Raw genomic sequence first — 15,754 nt, forward strand, 5'->3', positions numbered from 1 at the left:
GTTTGGTGGCTTTAGCGGCTCAGGCAGGTCAAAGCAGGGGAATAGACAATCCTCGAAGAACATACCATCTGTGAACTCCCAGTTCTACAGGAAAGAAATAGTTGATAAGGGGATGACATGGCTCTTATTAGTTTACTCATCCAATATGCAGGAGATCCAAATATATGAATCTGTTATAGAGCAAGTTGTCACCCCACTTCAGGGAGCAATGAAGGTATTTGGGCATTTCTCTACTGCACTAGGTCTTGTAGTTAAGTACTTCAAGTGTGCTCAAGTTTTATGGGTTCTCTTGTGCAGGTTGGAAGTATAAATTGTGGATCTGAGACATCCTTGTGCAAGGAGCTTGGTTTATACAACAGCAGAGAACCTAAAATTATTGTCTACTCGTATGCATCTGGTGAAAAGGCTTCTTTGGTGGAGTATAGTGGTGACTTGGACGTAAGATCCCTCAAAAGTTTTTGTCAAGACTATTTGCCCAGATTCTCAAAGCAGATCAACTTGGATAGATTTGACGCCGCATCTGAAGGCGGGAGATTACCCAAAGTGTTACTTCTGTCTTCTAAGAAGAGCACTCCCATTATTTGGCGAACATTAAGTGGCATATATCACAAACGTTTCTTGTTCTACGATGCTGAGGTACTTTAACTACTATAAAATATGGACGAAAACTTGTTACTCTGTGTCTCTGAAATGGTTTAATGATGTTGGTTTTGCGAATCACAGGTTCGTGATGCCTCAGACCGGTCTGTGAGAGAATTGGGCATCGATTCACTTCCTGCCATTGTTGGTTGGCTCTCGAATGGGGAGAAAGTAATTCTCAAGTCCGGTATATCTGTAAAGGACCTGAAATCTGCCGTTCAAGAGCTTAGTGGCTTGCTTGAAAATTTCGAGAAAAAGAATAACAAGGCTTCTGTCCAAAAAGATGCTACTGAATCAGGCGTACCATTGCTTACCACTTCAAATTTTGATAACATCTGTGGTGATAAAGTTCCAGTCTGCTTGATTGGTGTTTTCAAGTCATCGACAACGCGGAACAAGTTGCAAAAAATCTTGCAATCTGTAAGTTCCTTAGTTTCCTGTTACATTTATACATAGATTTGAGCAGTCTTAACTTTCCATTAATAACCAAATTACAGCCTTCATTTGATTGCTGGCTTCATTGTCGATGCACCTTTGCAGCAACATAGAACTTACACGTTTATGAATTCAGTCTTCTTGAGGTCTGAGTCTGACCAAACATTTGGTTTCTTGCATAGGTTTCCCAAAAATCTTTTTCTAGACGACAAAGACCAACATCTGGCCCGAGGGACTCAGTCTCATACGCTCTCTTGAATGCTTCAAAGCAGCAATCTTTCTTAAACGCCCTCGACAAATCAGGGTTCAAGTCATCGGATAAGCTCCTGTTGGCCTACAAACCAAAGCGAGGCACCTATGCCGCATCTCACGGGGAAATAACCGAAGAAGCAGTAGAGAGCTTCGTAAGCTCTGTACTGAACGGAGACATACAGTTCTCCAAGGCAAGACAGAAGCCTACACTAAAATAATATCTGAAATTATGGAAAATTGGTTGAGTATCAAAACCATGTATATTATACCTTAGCTCTCATTGATAGAGTAGTGAAGTATGGCTAAAAAAGTTAAAAAAGTTCGGTATGCAGAAGTTTTAGTAGAAAATTTGCTGAGTGATGCATTTTTATTTGCACTATAAATACCTGCAAGTATACAGAGTAGGTATAGTATAGCAAAAGGTTAGTACCGGGTATCGAACACGGGGAAGATGTACACAAAGTGTTTATCTTCTACTAGAACTCAATTACTATCTGGAGAAGCAAGAATTATTGGAAACTTTTTGAAAACAGTAAATATTAAAAACAGTAAACAACTAAAAACAAGCAAATCACAGAGAGAAAAGTATAGAGATAAGGGGAATTCCAGGGATGTGCTTTCGCTTTATGGTTATACAAATTCCAAACTACAATATCCTAGCACAGTTAATACTTTGAAAGGACGAGTCACCTAGCTTATGCTCATGCGATACAAACGTTGATTACTAACATTAGGGTTGTCAATCCTAACACGTAACTCCAAAAAGCTCCTAAGACCCTTGAAAAGTCCTCACTCTCAATTAACAGTGCCGTATTAAAGGAAGCTAACTGTAGTGTCTACTAAGTGGATCTAACTCGCTAGAACTCTGTCACAGTTATGAAGCAAGTTGTATTGAATCATACATAATTGTGTCACTCAATTATGAAGCATCATGATTAACTTAGGGAAGAAACAAAGTAAAAACAAAACGGATATTAAATAGAAAACGGAATTGTATAACCAAAGTTGCTACTAACACATCCCTAGAATCCTATGAGTTTAGTTACACATGACTGAATAAACTAAAAACATAGATTGAAGGGAAAACAATTTGAACATAAAACTAAAGCAAATAAAACCCGTAGGTTGAATCCTTGTCGTTCTTGATGTTCTTGAAATCCTTCTTCAACTCCTTGCACAATTGAAGTACTCTAGCTTTTGATCTCTATGAATGTGTTCTTGTTGTGTGTCGGAAAAAAAACTCTCTTTTTGATGAAGCTTGAGGTCCTATTTATAGGGGAAGATTATTCCTCATCATAGAAGGAAAAGATCTTCAAAATTTGGTAAATCTTGGAGCAAATCTAGGGCTGGTCGGATTCGCCGCCTTTCTCCGGCGGGCCGCCGCACCTTGGGCCGGCGGTCGCCGCGTTGGAGTCCAGAGACTCTGACCCTTCGGTGGCGGACCGCCACATGTCCTCCGGCGGTCGCCGGGCGAGACTCTTCTCCTAGCGTAAATTTCCGAGGCGGGCCGCCACATAGCTTTGACCGCCGGGCGCATGGTCGCCGTACAACTTCGCGGCGGTCGCTGGTCGCCGTCCGACTCCAGATTTCCAGACTATGCGTTTTTACTCTCCTTTTCGGCTCAAATATACACATTTCTCACAAAACACGTCAAAATACCAAAATGTATAGAATATGCAAATAATGGACATGTAGAGTGATTTTGATGACAAAAATGGACCAAATAATGGCCTTAAAACAGTGCAAAATCCGGGCGTATCACTGAGGCTTCTAATAGAAACGGGAAAACATTACATCTGTATATAACAGGACGTTGAGCAAATTCCTTTGGAGGTGAATATATTTCGTGTTTACTTCCTTCAATCAAATCTACTAGACTCTTTTCTAAATTAATGTTCAATAAGTCATTTAAGAGTGATAGGCCGAAGGCCCCACCAATAATTTCATATTTTTAATTTTATGTTTTTCACAAATTTTATATATTATGAATATAATATCCTTATGAATAAACAAATATTCATGCAAATAGATACTCCCTCCGTCCATGAGTAGGAGTTTCATTTCAATTCTGTACGGATTTTAAGAAATGTTAAGAAAAGTAGGTGGAAGAAAGTTAGGGGAATAGGGGTTCTAAATGTATATATTAGTTTTAAATGATATGTGATTGAAATGAGTTAGTGGAATGTGGAGTCTTTTTACCATTTATGGTAATTATGAACTGAGACTTCTATTCATGGACGAACCAAAATGAAAAAATGGAACTCTTATTCATGGACGGAGGGAGTAACTTTTAGTTAGATTAGTTTATTGGATAAGCTCAATATTGAAACATTTTGGTTTAGAGTTGAAAATTTAATCTACAATTGATTACTAACAAGGCCTGTCACGAAATTCAATAGATCGATCCAATTTTTTCTCGAATGAGCCAAAAGTAAATAACAATTATTTCCTCTGTCTCAATATAAGAGTCCTAATTAATTAGGATACAGGTTTTAAAAAATGAAAAGAAAAGTGGATTGAGTAAGTTAGTGGAATATAGGTCATCCTTATATAGGGGCATGTTAGGGTGCCACCACCCCTTAAAATAACACCATACCATCATTCCTAACCAATCATTTGTATACGTAGACGAATAATAAGCTGCCACGTGGCAAAAAAAAATCTGGAAAAAGACGGTCAGCAATATGCTGGTCTTTAACCAGCAATATTTCTTGTCCAGCAATATCCGACACACTATACAGCAATCTATAGATTGTTGTGTAGTGTTTGTAATATTGCTGTGTAACATTTATAATATTGCTGTATAAGCGGTGTCACGTTGTCATTTTAAGAGGGGTTGTCATTTTAACACAAACCTACTTATATATATACTACTCTCCGTCCACGAAAATTTGTCCCATTTTTCCATTTTCGTCCGTCCCCCAAAATTTGTCCTATTTCACTTTTACCATTTTTGGTAGTGGACCCCACATTCCACCAACTCATTCTTACTCACATTTTATTATAAAACTAATACTTTAAAAGTAGGACCCACAATCCACTAACTTTTTCAACTCACTTTCCATTACATTTTTTAAAACCCGTGTCCGGTCAAACCGAGACGAATTTTCGTGGACGGAGGGAGTATCATTTTTATAATAATACGTGAGTGGAATAAGTTGATGGAATGTAGAGTCTACTTACTCTTTATGAGAAAAGTGAAATAGGACTCTTAAGTTGGGACGAACGGAAACGGCAAAACAGGACTCTTAAGTTAGGACGGAGGGAATATAATTTAATAAATCTGAATAAAATATGAATAAATCTATACAATATATAAAAGGGGAGTTTTGGGAGATTTTGAATAATCATTTTATGCCGAGGGATGTAAATGCAATTAATATAAAATTACCTTCCACTTTGAACTCCTTTAATTTCGGTAAGCACAATTTAAAATATTGATTATGAATTAATTGTCATAATTATCCACTCTCTTATTTTCTTAGACTGTAATGATCATTCATCTCCTATTTATCACCCTAAAACCATAACAAAAAGAGTGAATTACATTTTTAGGGTCTATACTTTCAGCGACGAACATTTTCGGTCCCTATACTTGCAAAATATCATTTGTGGTTCTCATACTATACCAATTGCTCGTTTCAGGTGCTTTTTCACATGTTGACCACATTTTCTGACAAAAACGCCCTCAAAAGCCTAAAAGTGTACGAAAATTTGGTCAAAAAGTGAAAAAGCACCTGAAACGAGCAATTGATATAGCATAAGGACTGCAAATAATATTTTGAAGTATAGAGATCACAAATATTCGTCGTCGCTGTAAGTATAGAACCTAAAAATGTAATTCACTCTAACAAAAAAAACTAATCAGACTCCCACTACTACACGTCATCTCCTATTTATCACCCTAAAACCATAAAAAAACTAATCGGACTCCCACTACTACACGATCAAAATTTCAGAAATTAATTCTAATAAATATATAACCTAATATAAATAAATAAATATGCATGCAGACACAATTCGATTCAATTTCGTCTACCGTCGACATTTCATTTGATATATCTGAAACAATAAGGCCTATTTCCAATCTTCATTTTTTCCGGCATCCTAAATCAAAATAAACTCGACGAAGAGGACGACAATCTCTTCCAACGCCAACACATCAAGCAATACATCACCGAATTTAAAATGGAGACAATTGTCGCCGCAGCCAGTGGTAGGTGCAGAACCGTCGACGCTCTCCTCATCAAATCAAGCACATGAAGACGCCTAAGGAGGAAATGCTGGGCGTAGCGAGGAAGGCGTCCAGGCAGCGGCCGTGGGGGAAGTGGGCCGGAGATAAGAGACCCTTCTAGAAGGCCGCAATGGTCTACGACAACGCTCTCCGCGGCCCCAACGCTAGAGGCATTCATGAGAGTGAAGAGAACAATGGGCACAACAAGGTATTGATTATATTTTCTCTTGTGTTTGAATGCTGAGAAAAAAGCACAACTGCACGAATACACAACTAATGCTACAACAAATCCCACTAATTATGGAGCTAATTGCATGGTACGAGCATGTATCTGCCACACCACTAATGATCATGTCAACATTTTATTTTAGCAATGCAATTGTCTTAGTTGGTTTCCCACGATTCTTTTATTAGTGGAGATTAGTTTCCCACGTTTCATTATGCTCTATTATCTTTAGGAGTGGTTAGTTAATCGTTTGTCTATAAATTATTGTAAGAGTGTGGCATTGCATAAGGCAATAATAGAAAAACATTATTCCCTTTGCTTTAGTTTATCAAGTTTCTTTATTTTAGTTAATCAAGTCTTCTTAAATTTCCATACTTTAGTTATTTTGTTGGAGTTCGAATCCACCAAAGATTCAAGTTTATAACATTGCAATATGACTGAATATATGCTAAACTAATGGACAGATTTCATGTGATAAATAAGGAAGATAAAATCATAGGAATATTATCAAATCCTTCATAAAGAATGTGGTGCCGGTTTCGTGCTATGATTTGATTCCACTAACGAGTCTTCGCATATTGCTTCCTCTCTGGTTCCATAGTAGCTGGTCGAGTGAGAGTTACTGCAGTCTACATACTCATTTAATGCATGATTGTATGTATTACAAAATTTTATTTCCCATCATATTATGCATTAAATTTATTCAACTCCTAAATTGGTTCCTTTCTTTATTAGGAATTAAATGCACATAAATCATAATGACACTATATTTTTCTTTTTGCCGCTTCCATCTGTGTATTAAGTGAAAAAATTAATCTCAGCATTATTATAAATTATATGCACATAAATCCTATTAAAAATAGGGAAATTGGTTTCTAAAATCATGAACTTTGCCTAAAATTTGGTATTTCCCATGAACTTTGAAATTGGTATATAATATCACGAACTTTGAATTTTGTTTGGTATTTCCCAAACTCACTCAAATAATATATTTTCATCAAAATCTTATTTAACATAGGCAACCTTGATATGTTTTATAATATTTGAAACCACTTTTTAAGTTCATAACATGTAGCATAAAAAGTCACGTTGAAAACCACGTTGATTTAATTGTGCCAAGTATGATAAAAAAAAAAGTCTCTAAGTTAGTCAAATATAGCAATAAACATGCCGTGGGAAATACCAAACAAAATGCAAAGTTCGTGATATTATATACCAATTTCAAAGTTCATGGGAAATACCAAATTTTAGGCAAAGTTCATGATTTTAGAGACCAATTTCCCTTAAAAATATTATTTTAAAATATATTGAGGAAGTGAAAAGTTTAGAGTAGGAATTCTCAAAAATGATGTTTTAGGTTATTTGAGGAAATTAGGCCGATTGTTAATATAGATCATTCTTTTTGTTGTTGTTTTTTTTATGCATAGTTATTAGTTTTAGGTGTTCGGTTTGCTAGAGAAAATAATACTTATCTAAGATTGAGTTGAGACATAAAAAGTTTTTTCAAATATTTTAATTTATTGGAGAAAGTGAATAGATTGTAAATGTAGAGACAGTTAAAAGATTTTGAAGTTATACCTATTAAAATTATAATTATAATAAATATGGGATTATACATTAAAATTATAATTGATCAATTTATTTTTTTTACATGTTTAAATGTATTTATTTGCATTATAAAATTTTTATATAAAATTTATTGGGGGAATAAGAGAATTTGCCCAATTAACATATTTTTTTTGATAGACTAGTAATTGATGGAATTACGAACGGGGTTGGTATCATGAGTTTCTTTGTAAGAGAAAGTATAAAAATTTTAGGGGGTGGCCGTATTTCTTCTTATCTTTTCTTCTATTTTTCTAGTGTATTCGTTTTTTTATTAGTTTATTTTCCGTTTTTGAGGTTTCTTTGAGTTTCTTAGTGAAAAGGGTGATTTTTGGAACTTGAAATAATAATATTGTTTCTCGTTCGGTATATGTGTTATTTTTTTTCTTTGTTTAATTTTATATTTTTTAATAATTATTTTTTATTTTATATATTTATGATTTCAGATTTCATACAATGATATTTTTATGAAATTATTAAATCATTTTACAGTATAAAATAAGTTTAAATAAAAAAAATGGGTCGTGCATCGCACGTGGGTGATACTAGTTCTAATTAAAATCCGAACTCTCTTTTAAAACTAGTATTCCCTTCGATACACTTAAAATATCACATTTCTTTTAGTTTGTCTCACTTAAGATGTCCCCTTTTTGTATTTAAAAATAAATATGTCTTTCATTTTTCTTATTAGAATATTCAACTATTTTTTCCTCAATTTATTTTACATAACTATTGCTTTTAAAATTCCGTGGCTCTTAAGAATGTGGACATTTTAAGTAGAACGAAGGGAATACTACATTATTTTAGTAGATAAGTCGTTATATTATTTATTTATATGATTGTGGTAATTAATAATTTTGATATATATACGTATAAAAGGAGGGTTGTTATCATCGATTGCTAACAATTAGCACTTTCAAATTAAGACTAAATCTTAGGCATTAGATTAGGAGCTCTAATGGTTGAAATAATATCAAGTGGATTATATTTAAAATTAAAAAAATTATTAAATAAATTTAAAGAGTATTAATGTCAATTCTTATATATATAGAAGTCAAAACCAACCACTTTCTCTCTACTCAAAATAATTTTAAAACTTAAAATTTACGTAACTCTAACAATTTAATCTATTTTTTCGTAAAAAAATATATCAAATTAAAGGTTATTTCATAAGGATTCTATCTAACGAGATCTCAATTGCATATGTTCCGACAATGATCGGATAATGAAATTTTATAATTTTATTTCAATTTTTGTATATGTTGATAAACAGGTTTTATATCAACAAATGCATAAAAAGATATCAATATAATCCATGTACAATATCAATAAGACTATGTAGATATTTTCGGGTATTTGTGTTGATATTCTCATGTCACTGTATTGATATTTGTAATACATAATGTTGATATAAATAAAAATAGTACATGCCAAAACTGGTCCTGAACATATACCCATGTTGTGATTTTGGTCATATACTTTATCTTTTGAATTTGTGTATCCTAACATTTCAATTTGGATCACAATTGTTCCTACAATAACAATTCCATCAATTTTTAAACGGTTTTAACCCGATTTTTAACGGTTTTAACTCAAATGGGACTGTTAAAACCATCAAAGTCGGCCAAAATCGGGTTAAATCCGTTTAAAAATTGACGGAATTGTTAGTGTAGGACCAATTGTGATCTGAGTTGAAATATTCAGGATGCAAAAATTCAAAAGATAAAGTATATGACCAAAATCGTAAAATGAGCATATGTTCAGGACCAGTTTTGGCTTTTACACTAAAAAAAAGGTGAAAATTATTACTCCCTGCATTCCACAAGAATATGCACTCTTTCGTTTTTAGTTTGTCCCACAAAAATATGCAGTTTTTAGTTTTGGAAACTCTTTTATCTTTAATGAGGTAAGATTTATTCTCCACTAACAATATTTTAATAATTTTTTCTCTCTATCACTCTCTTACTTTAGCAATTTTGCATTAAACTCGTGCCAAATCCAAAATGCATATTCTTTAGACGGAGGAAGTATGTTATAACAGATTGACTATTTTATTTTTGTGGATACTATTTATTAAAATCATAAATCTCATTTACTCAATTTAAGATCTAACGATATAGAATTAGTCCTTATTGTGGATTGGATGCCCCAGTGAATTTTTAAACTGACCAACTAAAGTACAATTTTCTGGGGAAGAAGCAGAGAAATTGACCATCATAGGAGATGACACGTGCCTTCATGATGCGGCACGTAAGCTGGGTGAACCAGTCCACTGTTTTGTAAATCGACAAATTTACTTTGGTCATATATGTATATATGGACTATGGTATGGAAGAGATCAGATAAAAACAATAATTATAACAAAAATACAAACTAATCTAGGCTGGTTATTTTTCATGATAAACAAAAAACTAGTTCAAACTCTTTATTTCATACTTTTTTATAGTTTGCAAAATATTATACAAACACAGATACTCCCTCCGTCCGCGAATAAAAGTCCCATTTTTTCATTTTAATCTGTCCGCGAATAAGAATCCCGGTTTACTTTTACCATAAATGGTAAAGGTCCTACCTTCCACTAACTCATTCCACTCACATTTCATTTAAAATTAATATATACAAGTGAGACTCTTATTCCACTAACTTTTCTTAACATTTCTTCAAACTTGTGTCGCTCATGAATGAGACTCCTAATGGTGGACGGAAGAAGTAATAGTTTGTAGAGATGTAGTATTAATAGTCTAGTAGATGAAAGAAAAAAAAACGTAAAATAGAAATACTCTATCCGTCACCTAATAGGAGTCCTATTTGGTTAGTACACAAATTTTAGAAAATATAAAATAAAAGTGGATTGAATAAATTTGTGGAATGTGAGTCCCGCATATATAATATATATTAGTTTTATAATAAAATGTGAGTAGAATAAGTTGATAGAATATAGTAGTACTATTTACCATTTGGTTAGTACACAAATTTTAGAAAATATAAAACAAAAGTGGATTGAATAAATTTGTGGAATGTGAGTCCCGCATATATAAGTATATATTAGTTTTATAATAAAATGTGAGTAGAATAAGTTGATAGAATATAGTAGTACTACTTACCATTTATAATAAAAGTGAAGTAGAACTCTTATTATGAGACAGACTAAAATGACAAAATACTCCATCCATCCCATAAAAATATAGACAATTGATAGTATGATATAGAAATAAAGACAAAAATTGGTAAAATGAGAACTAGGAGAAGAAGGTAGTTAAAGTAATGTTAATGGACAGTAAAATCTACATTATTAGTAGTTTTTAATGATGATATAAGTTGTAAATAAAATGATGTATATGAATAATAAATCGAAATAATTTGGAATGTATACATTTTTGTGACACGATCGAGAATGGAAAGTATACATTTTTTATGAGATCGAGGAAGTATGACTTTTATTACGGGACGGATGCTAACAGCAAAAGAACAATTATGCTCAAGAATTCGAACAATTTGCTATGTACGAAGGATATATCCCTCCATGATGAAGAGAGGGAGAAAAAATTAAGGTCCAATTCCCATTACGGTGTCGGTAATTTACTTAATTTATTTTGATAAAAAAGATATGCAAAAATTCGACTCAACATTATATCTTGATATGTAAACACACGAAATTAATGCATTCGGTTTAAGTTTTATTGGAATTGAGTTTTTACTGGATTAATTAATGATGATTTTGGATTGAGTTCGAGTTGTGTCAACGACTCAAGGTTAATTTGGATAATGATTAAAAAATAATTTAACTATTCTAAAATATGTGCAGGCATAAATAAGATACTTCCTCCATCATATAACAGAAAATTGATCTGAAAAATGATACTTTATTTTAGAAGATATTAATTTTTGAGAAAATAGTATTTTATATTAATATAAAAGATAATTCTTTATTAAAAGAGGAAATGTAATATTTATGTGAGGCAAGGTAAAATGAAAAATGTGATATGTATTATGAAACGTAGAGAGAATATTATTTTGTAGACGAAGGAGTATTTTTATATATGAGAGACATGCGTGATCAAAAGGCAAACAAGTATTCAAATCTCGTTGGCAGAGACTGAAACAATGTTCCACACACCGCCTACTACATTGTTCCCCCATTTTTCAAAGCCAAATTCCGCCCCCAGTTTCTACTCTTCTCTTCCCATTATATTAATCACACACCAAAGTCTCGCCATCACAATCCACTTTCTCCTCCAAATCATTAATCACTCTCACAAATGGAAACCAAAGTAGGCTCGCTGGACTCCTGCAGGGCCGCCACGTGTAACGACGTCGGCTGCCTCCCCTCCAACGGCTCCGTCTCCGCGATCCACTCCTCCGCCGCGCCGCCCTTCAACTCCGCCGAGGCCACGCTCGGCCGCCACATCGCCCGCCGCCTCGTCCAGATCGGCGCCACCGACGTCTTCTCCGTCCCCGGCGACTTCAACCTCACGCTCCTCGACCACCTCATCGCCGAGCCCGGCCTCAACCTCATCGGCTGCTGCAACGAGCTCAACGCCGGCTACGCCGCGGACGGCTATGCCAGGGCGCGCGGCGTCGGCGCCTGCGTCGTCACCTTCACCGTCGGAGGCCTCAGCGTGCTCAACGCCGTCGCCGGAGCTTACAGCGAGAATCTCCCCGTGATTTGCATCGTTGGAGGTCCGAACTCGAACGATTACGGCACCAATAGGATCCTCCATCACACGATCGGCGTGCCGGATTTCTCGCAGGAGATGCGATGCTTCCAGACGGTTACATGCTTTCAGGTGCCAACCGAATTAATTAATCCATCGCTTTATTTCATTTCGCCCAAATTTGAAATTGAAACAGAGTTGCATTTTCCCACTTTTCAATTGATTTTAGGCGGTGGTGAATAATTTGGAAGATGCTCATGAGTTGATAGATACGGCGATATCGACGGCGTTGAAGGAGAGTAAGCCGGTGTACATAAGCATCAGCTGTAACTTGCCGGCGATTCCACATCCGACGTTCAGTCGTGAGCCTGTTCCGTTTTCTCTCTCACCTAGGTCAGTTAAATTTTGTTCATACCTGAGCTCTGTTTTAATTATTCAATTTCATTTTAGAATTAGCGAATCACTGCTGCTTGAATCTTCCACATGATAAATTGATGATTGCCGACTTCTCTATTTGCTAATTGCTATGCTAATTGATTTGGATGAGCATGTTGTTGGAATTTCATATCTCAAATTTTTGTAGATTGAGTAACAAAATGGGGCTAGAAGCTGCAGTGGAAGTAGCAGCCGAGTTTCTGAACAAGGCAGTGAAGCCAGTGATGGTGGGAGGCCCAAAACTGCGCGTCGCGAAAGCAGGCGGTGCGTTCGTTCAGATGGCAGATGCTAGCGGCTACGCCCTCGCAGTTATGCCATCTGCCAAAGGCCTAGTGCCAGAGCACCACCCTCATTTCATCGGCACCTACTGGGGAGCCGTGAGCACGGCCTTCTGCGCTGAGATTGTGGAATCCGCGGATGCTTACCTCTTCGCTGGGCCTATATTCAACGACTACAGCTCGGTAGGGTACTCTCTCCTTCTCAAGAAGGAGAAGGCGATCATCGTGCAGCCTGATCGCGTTTCCATTGGCAATGGCCCTGAGTTTGGATGCGTCCTGATGAAGGATTTCCTGATCGAGCTCTCAAAACGCCTTAAGAAAAACACAACTGCTTATGAGAACTACCACAGGATTTATGTCTGTGAAGGTCAGCCGGCGAAGGGCGAGCCCAAGGAGCCATTGAGGGTGAATGTCATGTTTCAGCATATTCAGAAGATGCTGTCGGGAGAGACGGCTGTGATTGCTGAGACAGGCGACTCATGGTTCAATTGCCAGAAACTGAGATTGCCACAGGGTTGCGGGTGAGGACTGACTAGTGATGTTCTTGATTATTCGGAACATTCAATAATTTTAACTATCGAATAACGTTTTTGTAGGTACGAGTTCCAAATGCAATACGGGTCTATTGGTTGGTCAGTTGGTGCAACACTGGGGTATGCGCAGGCTGTGCCCGATAAGCGTGTGATTGCTTGCATCGGAGATGGCAGCTTCCAGGTACCACACCCTCGATATCGATCGTGTATATTTCACTCGGGCACTAGTTTGTTTAGCTACTGGGATAAAGAGCTTTGTCTGCCTGATGTGTAGGTTACAGCTCAGGATGTGTCTACGATGATTCGGAGTGGGCAGAAGACGATCATTTTCTTGATCAACAACGGGGGTTACACCATCGAGGTGGAGATCCACGACGGGCCGTATAATGTGATCAAGAATTGGAACTACACTGGCTTGGTTGATGCAATTCATAATGGTGAAGGGAAATGCTGGACTACAAAGGTACGGTGCGAGGAAGAGCTGATCGAAGCGATCGGGACAGCGACGGGAGACAAGAAGGATTGCTTGTGCTTCATCGAAGTGATTGTGCACAAAGACGATACGAGCAAAGAACTTCTGGAATGGGGCTCGAGGGTCTCTGCAGCTAACAGCCGCCCTCCAAACCCTCAATAGATCTATCTTATGTATGCTTCCCTTCAGCATTCGCACCTTATCTTTGTGAGTGTGCTGATGAATCGTTTGTATATTTTGACTTGTGAGTTTGTAAATTGGGAGTAGCTTTTATAGATCATGAATATTTTGTGAAAACAGAGCATGCTAAGAGTTAGGCCCGTGACATCACGAGTCATGCATGTTTAAAAATAAACACTAATTTTAGACTTGAGTGAAATATGGGCCACGTCACATTCATGTCGAAGGTGGTTGTTCGGAGAGGATCACCCCATTCAAATAATACACCATTTCATACTACACTAATAAAATATCATTCAAATAATACACCATTTCATACTACACTAATAAAATAATGATATGTGGATATTTTAAAATTCATAAAATAAAAGACCAAAAGATTAATTATCATCATACATATCCTCATACACCAACATTTTAGATTAATTATCATCGTACATATCCTTCATCATCCCTCATACACCAACATTTTAGATTAATTATCATCGTACATATCCTTCATCATCCGGCTTCCTGTTCGCCTCGTTTTGGGCAACGATGCCATGTTTTTCACCCGATTCATCTTCAATCTTGTTCTCCTTCTCTGCCTCCCCATTGTCAACTATTGATCCTTCCACGGAAGAAGCACCTCCAGCCTTTGCTTCGACAGGACGCTTCTCGTGATCCTCGGATTTAGGGGAGCTTAGCTTGCCAACATTACCCCCTCTCCATCGTCTTGGTGCTTCACATCTTCATCCCCTGCCATATATTATTTGAAAAGACAGTTCAACTCAAAATCAAGGATAACCACAACACACACATTATCTTAAACTAATTGTTTGAATCTTACTATGTGAGTTCCTTAGGAAATTACAAATCGTGAGAGGGAAAAAGGGGAAAAGATATCATTTTTCCCATTCAACAATCCTTGGAATTCAGCCCTTCACCAATCATCAGAAACCTCACAAACAAAGCTTAGCAATTACGCTAGGAATCCACTTCCAATTATTGCACAAGGCACAAACACAAGGAACAATAAAACAGGTAGCTGATGTAATAATGATGCTTAACAAAAAAATTGCAAGAACATACGCACACAATAAGAAACCATTGAACTACACGCATTAGATTAGAAAAGAAGCAATTTTGAAAAGATTTTCGTGCAGTAAAAGCAAAGAGTTACGAACTGTGAGTATGAGCAGGAGCAGAATCAGAGTGATTGTTGGACTGATTTTGATTTTCCTTCTTCTTGGCAAATTTTCGCTTCTTCGCATGGCATGATAATCGGATTAGATGAAATCTACCAGCCGAATAATGAAAATTTATTATTTCCAAGTACAGCTTTGCTGACGCTGTGTGTTGCAATGGTTTTGATCTGAGAAAGTTGAATAATGATGACAGTAACAAGACAAGGTTGGAGAATGGAGAGAGACTGGAGAGCTTTGTAGGAGAGAACGAATTGTCGGGGATGATGCATTTGGGGGTGATTCTGAATTTCTGATCATATAGTGTAGTATGAAATGGTGTATTATTTGAATGAGGTGATCCGCTCCGATTTTCGTCACGTTTGGATATTAAAATTGAAACTTTAATTAAATCATAATTGGTTGACTTTGGACCCATCCGTCAGCCATTAATTCTCCCAAGTTTATCAAAAAATCAGTTGAATTGAGTCTAAAAATATGAAAAATACGAATTTTAATTAAAAATTAATAAAATAAAAATAATAAAGAGTGTCTATGAATTTTAATTAAAAATTAGTAAAATAAAAGTGATAAAAAGAAAAAATAAATGAAGTACTATAAGACTGGAAAAAATGAGACTATTTTTT

The 15,754-nt window shown here is 36.0% G+C and overlaps 2 protein-coding genes across 2 annotated transcripts in view; both read left to right on the plus strand.

Moving 5' to 3' along the window:
* The window catches only part of LOC125222663 (dnaJ protein ERDJ3A), a 5,805-nt gene extending 4,115 nt beyond the window's left edge, over nt 1–1,690 (plus strand). The window contains exons 5-8 of the mRNA XM_048125396.1: nt 6–214; nt 298–636; nt 724–1,059; nt 1,257–1,690. Of these exons, the coding sequence (XP_047981353.1) occupies nt 6–214; nt 298–636; nt 724–1,059; nt 1,257–1,544 (1,172 nt within the window). The 3' untranslated portion in view covers nt 1,545–1,690. The remainder of the gene's footprint in view (nt 1–5; nt 215–297; nt 637–723; nt 1,060–1,256) is intronic.
* Nucleotides 1,691–11,468: 9,778 nt separating this feature from the next.
* Nucleotides 11,469–14,039, plus strand: LOC125223099 (pyruvate decarboxylase 2). The gene is made up of 5 exons (XM_048126077.1): nt 11,469–12,178; nt 12,276–12,439; nt 12,630–13,280; nt 13,356–13,473; nt 13,567–14,039. Exons 1-5 carry the CDS (start codon nt 11,651–11,653, stop codon nt 13,924–13,926), a joined length of 1,821 nt encoding a protein of 606 aa, XP_047982034.1. The 5' UTR covers nt 11,469–11,650; the 3' UTR covers nt 13,927–14,039.
* Nucleotides 14,040–15,754: the final 1,715 nt, after the last annotated feature.

Source organism: Salvia hispanica, chromosome 4, assembly GCF_023119035.1.
Source record: "Salvia hispanica cultivar TCC Black 2014 chromosome 4, UniMelb_Shisp_WGS_1.0, whole genome shotgun sequence".
Lineage (NCBI taxonomy): Eukaryota > Viridiplantae > Streptophyta > Magnoliopsida > Lamiales > Lamiaceae > Salvia > Salvia hispanica.

Coding starts and splice junctions, on each gene's coding strand:
- LOC125223099 (XM_048126077.1), top strand. CDS start 11,651: ATGGAAACCAAAGTAGGCTCGCTGGACTCCTGCAGGGCCGCCACGTGT. Junction 12,179..12,275: donor AGACGGTTACATGCTTTCAG/GTGCCAACCGAA, acceptor AATTGATTTTAG/GCGGTGGTGAATAATTTGGA. Junction 13,281..13,355: donor AGATTGCCACAGGGTTGCGG/GTGAGGACTGAC, acceptor ACGTTTTTGTAG/GTACGAGTTCCAAATGCAAT.